Genomic DNA, 8,071 nt, shown 5'->3' with positions numbered 1-8,071 from the left:
CCCCCCCCCGTTTAAACAGCAGCAGGGGCCCCCGGTAGACATTAGTAGAAGCCCCCTCCTTGCAGGCAGCTCACCTCCTCTGTTGGGTGCTGCCGCTCCACTGTCCTGTTCTTCCGTCCTGCATCATGTGGTCTTATGGAGGAGCATGTGACATATACGTCACTCCTCTTTCTCCGTAGCGTTACGCCGGGCGCAGGGGAGGAGGCGGAGTGACGTATATGCCACATGCTCCTCCATAAGACAACATAATGCGGCCCGGAGGACGGAAGAATGGGACAGTGGAGCGGCAGGAGGTATTGGGGACATTAAACGAGTCCCCGATACCATGCAGATAGCTAGTATCGGCCCCGATACCGATACCAGTATCGGGACATCCCTACCAAGAAGGATACCTACTAGCAGCAATAGATATTGAAAGCCTTTATACCAATATCCCACAATCACTCAGTACCGAATGTATCCGAGAGATTTTGTCTAAATCTAACAAGACTCTGCTTTGTGTTGACTTAATCTGTGACGCCCTCGCTCTTATCCTGACCAGTAACTCTTTTCAGTTCGACCAGGTATGGTATAAGCAGATTAGCGGAGTTGCTATGGGTACTCCTGTGGCGTGCACTCTAGCTAATCTGTTCGTTGCGGTTTTTTGAGAAAAAAAATATGTTTTTTCCACAACAAATCCATAGCGTAAGTGGATTGATAGTCACCGTCGTTTTGTGGACGATATTTTTATCGTCTGGCGGGGTACGAGCGAGGGCTTCACAAATTTCGTTAAACACATTAACAGTATGAATTTAAAATTCACTTACAAAACAAGCGCAGTGGAGCTGGAATTCCTTGATGTGGTAGTGGAACCAATCCATGGTACACTCCACACAAGGGGTTATAGAAAACCGACTGCAGGGAATGCCCTTCTGCATTTTCTATCATCCGAGCCATGTAAAAACCGCACCACCATATGGCCAATTTTTGCGCCTACGGCGTATCAATAGCTCGGATGATGGCTTTTTAACACAGGCCAAAGATCTTGCTTATAGGTTATCCATGAGAGGCTACTCTAAAGAAATGATAGATTCTGCCTTTTGAGAGAGCAGCTTCACAGGATCGAAAAGCCCTTTTAAAAAGCAGAAGGAAACGAAATAGAAAATACCAACATACTAGTAACTATAGTACATCGGAGTCTGAAGCCACAGAATCAACTACAGAGAGATTCTCATTTGTGTTCGATTTTAGCCCTCTTTCTAACACCATCAAAAAGGCCATAAAACGACAACTGGTCACTTTTGTCAAAAGATCCCCTGTTAAATGACACAACTAAAAATAGACCTGTGATAGCCTTTAAAGTTAAAAATATTGGTAGCCTCCTTACACGAAGTCGTTATGTATCGGAAAAGAAAAAAAGAATTAGACTGGCTTAGTAGTACAGTACCTATGGGTAATTACTGCTGCGGGAGCTGTAAATGGTGCCCAAACCTAAAGAAGGGCAAAAACTTCTTATTGGGTGGAACTGAAATACATGTGAAAAACCTGATTACCTGTCGGACTGACTACGTGGTTTACGGAATCGAGTGTGCCTGCGGCTGCTTCTACATAGGTAGCACTATACGCCCCATGCACACTTGTTTTCATGAACACGTACGATCAGTTAAAACACTCAAGAGCTGTCCGCGCATCATTGAACATATCAATAATGAACACAAAGGCGATACCTCATTCTTGAAGCTCTTCGGGATAGAAAGAGTCCTCCCGGTTGCAGGGGGCGGCAGAAGGAAGCTATTGCTGCGGAGAGGCAAGATGGATCCTGCGCATGCGTGCGCAGGGTCCAGCTGGCCTCAACGACAAGGTGGATTTAAGTATAATTTTTATAAAAATGTATTTATGTTTTACGCAATTCTGGCCTTTTTTTTTTGTTAACCTATACGCCTTTGACTGTTCGGCTTTATTTTTATAGTTCGGACATTTAGGCATGTGGCAATACCACATATGTTAATTTTTATTTTTGTTTACATATTTTTTTTTATATGGGAGAAGGGGGTGATTCAAACTTATTAGATAAGGGATTCAATTATATTTATTTAATATATATTTTTACGTATACACTATTTTATAGTCTCTATAGAGGACTATTACATGCAGTCTTTAGATTTCATACACTGTTCAATGCTGTGCCATAGAATAGCATTGATCAGTGTTATCAGTGTTCCATTGCTCCAGCCTGCTGAGTCAGACTGGAGCCTTGAACAACTGATCAGATGGCGAGGAGGCAGGTAAGAGCCCTCCTCCTGTCCTCTCAGCTGATCGGGACATTTACCCGCGATGATCCCGATTAGCTCTGCTGAGCTGCCGGGAGTGTATTTTCAACATTTTAGACTTTAATCAGTGTGTCTAAAAGGGTTAAAAGGGGTACTCCACTGCTCAGCGTTTGGAACAAAATGTTCCGAACGCTGGAGCGGGGAGCTTGTGACGTCATAGCCCCGCCCCCTCGTGACATCATGCCACACCCCCTCAATGCAAATCTGTCACGCCCCCTCCCATAGACTTGCATTGAGGGTGTGTGGCTTGACGGGTCATAAGGGGTGGGCATGACGTCATGAGGGGGCGGGGCATGATGTCAGTGGAGTACCCCTTTAACGCTGGGCATTGGCCCGATCGCCGATATCTTCCATTAGTCACGGGTCCTGAAGATATTCCGGACAGTAATGGCATCTGTTCCGATACCTGAGTGGCGATGAAATAATGGTGCGAGTTGTCATCTGCGACCATGGATAACAGGCAGACGGAGCCGCTGACCGGACTCTGGGAATGAGCGCAGCTCCGCGTTTGGAATCTTTGGGCGATGAGTTTGGCTCCATACAGCTCCTTCCCCAGGGACTCCAGCTCCTTAATAACACAGCTAGGGGGGGGGGGAAAAAAAACCAGACATTAATATCAGATAAGGGTGATATAAGAAGTATACAAAAGTGTGCAGGTAACAAGATCATGTGACTCCGGTGAAAGTGTGTGTAGCAGATAGGGATCGACTGATTATCGGTTTGGCCGACATTCACGATTTTGGACATTATCGGTATCGGCAATTACCTTGCCGATAATGCCCCGGCCAGAGACTGCCTCCGCCGCTGCCCCATTGCCTCCCCCATTCCCGGTTTTATAATTACCTGTTCCTGGAGCCTGAGGTCTGCGCTATTTCTGTCTCCTGCGCGTGCTGTGTTACGATGTGCGCTGCGCAGCGCAATGACGAGTGCCGTCCTCAACGAGACGTCACCGTCAGTGCGCACAGTGACAGCTCAGGAGGATACCGCAGGAGCCAGAAGAAGCGTGGACCCCGGGAACAGGTAATTATAAAACCGGGGATGGGGGAGGCAATGGGGTGGCGGTCTCTGGCCGGGCGGTGCGGTAGGGGGTGCAGCGTGAGGCGGTGATAGGACTCAGGACAGGCAGGGGGAGAGAAGCGGGCACCACAAAAGCAGCTGCAGTTCGTTGATTTAAAGTGCCCGTTAACTTATACCGGAATATCGGTATAAGTTATCGGCTATCGGCCCTAACCTCCACAGAGTATCGGTATCGGCCCTAAAAGGACAATATTGGTCGAGAGTGAGGGAGGAAGTTCTCCCCTGTATGGCTTCAGATGATGTACCCCTTCCCAGTCTGTGAATCTGACTGAGACTGAGCAGAAAATACAGAGCAATATCAAGGTAGAAAACTAAAAAAAAAAAAAATAAATAAAAGGAGGGGGTGGTTTATCATGATGGGAACTGGGAGGATTATAAAATTTTACAAGATCATGGCAGGTACTCTAAATCTCCCAGCATTCCCTGTTCTGCGCATTCTGGGAAACTGTATAATGCATGAACTGTCCTTCTGCATTACAGTAACTCTGCTAAGGCCTCATTCACATCTCACATCATTCACATTCATACCAAAAAAAAATACTTTGTGATATACCACTGTACACTTTAGTCAGAGTTTTTGACTTTTAAAGTGATAGTCCAGAATTTTCATTTTAATTTTTTTTACACAGCTTCCAGTCCCCTCTGCTTCCAAGACAATGGCCCAGATTTATCAAACTGTGTGAAAGAAAAAGTGGAGTTAAGGAGCTGTGGTAAAGTGAAAGCTGATCTGTGATTGGTCGCTGTGGGAAAATCCCTCCACTATTTCTCTCACACAGTTTGATGAATCTGGCCCAATGAGTCGATCCAGGACCTTCCAGATCAGCCAATCACTGGTCACAGTGCTGTTCCATCTAGGCCAGTGATTGGTTGAGCGTGCAGGTCCTGCTCTGACAAGTTACCTCACACGCAGATCAATGCAGGGAGCAGCAGTTGAATGGAAATTGCCGGGGGCATCAGGGAGGGGGCAAGTGTAGTTTAGGTTTCTTACCAGGGTCAGATGCCCCTTGAACATCTGAGAAAATGCGTTTTTAATGTGCCCTATGGTAATGTGTTTCAAGTAGTCATCGGGCGAGTAGGATGATTACGTAGTCACCGTGTCCTGGTCTGTGGTCACACCTACTAGGGCCTGATCGGCAGCCTGGGTATGGATGACCAACGTCACCATACTACTGCCTGCAGTCTCTCTGTAGCCCATGGACATGCCTGAGTAGGAGGGACTACAGCCAGTGACTACTTTATGATGCAGCACACCCTGACTACTTGAGGCTCACTGATGTCCATCATAAACCCCGTAAGTGCCATGATCAGTCACAAGGGGTACTCCACTGGCCAGTGTTCGGAACTAAATGTTCCTAACACTGTTTTCGCAAAGTGGGGGGTTGGAAACGCCCCCTCAATGCAAGTCTATGGAAGGGGGCGTGACGGCCGTCACTCCCCCTCCCATTGACTTGCATTGAGGGGGCATGGCCACAATATCAGGAGGGGTGTGGCTGACCCCCCGCAACGCTAAAACAGCATTTGGAACATTTAGTTCCAAACACTGGTCAGTGGAGTACCCCTTTAAGAGCCTCAGTGACTTTCCCCCTGCCCGATCAGGACCCCTTCAACATATCCCGGGGTCCGATTTGTTAACGTGCCTGCCAGAAGGCCCCCTAACCTGCTCCGTGCGGGTCCCAGGTCTGATCTCCTGAGGCAGACTAACAGTAGGTCGCTGATCACACAGTTTTTCTGTGCTAGTAAAGTCTATGGGAGTAATAATAAACAACCATAGACAAAAAACGCAAGTGCGTCAAAAACAAAGCGCTTATGCTACGTGTGACCCTACCCTGAAGGAGTATTCCCCTCTAGACATTTATGGCATATCCTCAGGATGTGGGTCCCACCTCAATCAGAGATTAAAAGGACCATAAACTCTTCTGCAGTTTGTATCACTCTATAGATATAAATGGCGCACGGTGTGTAGAGCGTCTCCCATTAAAAATTGTACTCTTTGCTGGAAAACTTAATTTTTTTTTAAACCAACTGATGACCGAAATTTAAAACAGATTTGTAAATTACTTCTATTAAAAAATCTTAACCCTTCCAGTACTTCTCAGCTGCTGTATGCAAAACGCAACAGCGCCACGGTCCAGTGGTGACAAAACGCAACAGCGCCACGGTCCAGTGGTGACAAAACGCAACAGCGTCACGGTCCAGTGGTGACAAAACGCAACAGCGCCACGGTCCAGTGGTGACAAAACGCAACAGCGCCACGGTCCAGTGGTGACAAATCCCTATAAGGCTATATCCCCTTACTTGGTCGTGCAGAGCTGCACCTCCCCCATCAGATACTTGGGCAGCTGCTCCTTGATCTGGATCTGGTTCTTCAGAGCCGACTGGCAGAAGGTCCCGTCCACCAGCACTTGGTAGGGCTCCCGGAAGCGGAAGTTGTATTTGTAGAAGCTCAGGTTCTTCTTGGCATGTTTCTGCCTGGTGATCTTCATAGCGGGCTATTCGGGTCACCCGGTTCCGTGACGTCACGCTCGCCCGAGTAGCTGCGCTCTAAACACGTGGGCGCAGTGTCCCGGAATTACGTCACGCTCACGCTCCGACAACAAACCACGCCCACAGAGGGCGTGACCTGATTGGTCATGTGACCTGGTAGTGAAGCCACCTGAATGTTCTAGAACGGCGCGTATCTCAGAGAGGCGGCGGAGTCACGTGATGCGGGAGACTGACGATAAGATATAAGTGTGGCGCCAGTTCGTGTGGAACTACAAAGCTCAGCGACTCAAATGCATGTAGCAGAAATCATAAACTATACTTAGAAGTATTCATTTGGATTCTGCCCGTTATTGTTATTCTTTGGCTGCTAATGTAACATTGTGACTGCAACAGAAATAAGGTCATTAATGTAATTCTTTAACCCTTAAGGACACATAATTTCATTTTTGCCCTTTCGTTTTTTTCCTCCTTCTAAGCCTCATATGGGTCTCTTTGAAGGCGAGGGGGGGGAAAACGAAAGCGCAAAAATGAAATTATGTGTCCTTAAGGGTTAAAGAATGACACTAATGACATTATTTCCGTTGCAGTCACAATGTTACATTCGTTTATGATTTCTGCTACATGCATTTGAATTGCTGAGCTTTGTAGTTCCACACGAACTGGCTCCACACTTATATCTTATCGTCAGTCTCCCGCATCACGTGACTCCGCCGCCTCTCTGAGATACGCGCAGTTCTAGAACATTCAGGTGGCTTCACTACCAGGTCACATGACCAATCAGGTAGTGCCCTTGGTGGGCGTGGTTTGTTGTCAGAGAGTGATGTAATTACGGGACACAGCGCCCACGTGTTTGAAGGCTTGTTTTTTGCGCGACCAATTGGACTTTTTGTAGTGACACCTTTCATATTACTATAAAATGTACGGCACAATGAAAAAAAAATATTTTCTGTGGAATGTGAAAAAAAATACGCAAATTTTGCAACTTTTGGGAGTTTAGCTGCTGGGGCCCCCTGCGATCTCCCACAGCACCTATCATTCTAAACAAACGCCGGGTGCCTGCAGCAGTGCTTGTGACATCACAGCCCCGTGACCTTGGGATGTTACACCACTCCACTGTGGTGTGATGTCACCAGGGCGGGGCTGTGATGTCACGATTACGGCCTCCGCCCCCTTTAACATTTTATTTTAATAGTTCGATAATTTCTGCAAGTGGCGATACCAAATAATTGTTTATTTATTTTTACATTTTTTTAAATAATTTTTTTTATTACTCACTTCACATTTGTAAGTCCTCATTGGGGACTATTTATAGCAATCTTTTGATTGCTATTTCCGATATAATCAGTGGTATTGGCGATCTACAGAGCAGGTGAGGGGACCTCCGGCTTCCATCATCGCTGCATGTGGTCTGATGAGTGGCACCAAAGCCTTGCAACTTCTTTAGATTGCACGATCAGTATTGATCACGGCATCTAAAGGGTTAATGGAGGATATTCAGCGTGATCGCCGATGTCCACCATTAGCGATGATGACGGACGATATCTGCTGTCTATGAAACAAGCCCAGCTTCTGCACTAGCTTTATAGATTGTGAACGCTCCTGGCAATAAATAGTGCGTTAAGTCCCGGGCAGTCTGGGTATACGTTTACTGCACCCTTTAGGGGGGTCCCACTGCTGGTGCCTGCGTGATCTCCCGCAGCACCCGACATTCTAAACAATTGCCGGGTTCCTGCAGCAGTGGTGGTGACGTCACGGCCATGCTCCTCGGGGTGTCTCACCATGCCCCCTCCATTCATGTCTATAGGAGGGTTCGTGTTGACACGCCGACTCCCATATACAGTGGGGATCAAAAGTTTGGGCACCCCAGGTAAAAATTTGTATTAATGTGCATAAAGAAGCCAAGGAAAGATGGAAAAATCTCCAAAAGGCATCAGATTAGACATTCTTATAATATGTCAACAAAAGTTAGATTTTATTTCCATCATTTACACTTTCAAAATAACAGAAAACAAAAAAATGGCGTCTGCAAAAGTTTGGGCAGCCTGAAGAGTTAATATCTTGTACTGCCCCCTCAGGCAAGTATCACAGCTTGTAAAAACTTTTTGTAGCCAGCCAAGAGTCTTTCAATTCTTGTTTGAGGTATCTTTGCCCATTCTTCCTTACAAAAGTCTTCCAGTTCTTTGAGATTTCTGGGCTGTCTG

The 8,071-nt window shown here is 46.7% G+C and overlaps 1 protein-coding gene across 1 annotated transcript in view; it reads right to left on the bottom strand.

The window, feature by feature from the left end:
* UTP23 (UTP23 small subunit processome component) overlaps window positions 1–6,122 on the bottom strand; it is a 10,230-nt gene extending 4,108 nt beyond the window's left edge. The window contains exons 1-2 of the mRNA XM_056518637.1: window positions 5,682–6,122; window positions 2,716–2,890 (exon numbers count right to left, since the gene is read on the bottom strand). Of these exons, the coding sequence (XP_056374612.1) occupies window positions 2,716–2,890; window positions 5,682–5,869 (363 nt within the window). The 5' untranslated portion in view covers window positions 5,870–6,122. The remainder of the gene's footprint in view (window positions 1–2,715; window positions 2,891–5,681) is intronic.
* Window positions 6,123–8,071: the final 1,949 nt, after the last annotated feature.

Source organism: Hyla sarda, chromosome 5 (genome assembly GCF_029499605.1).
Source record: "Hyla sarda isolate aHylSar1 chromosome 5, aHylSar1.hap1, whole genome shotgun sequence".
NCBI lineage: Eukaryota > Metazoa > Chordata > Amphibia > Anura > Hylidae > Hyla > Hyla sarda.
The sequence above is the reverse complement of the archived record's forward strand: the minus strand, read 5'-3'. Positions and strand labels throughout refer to the sequence as shown.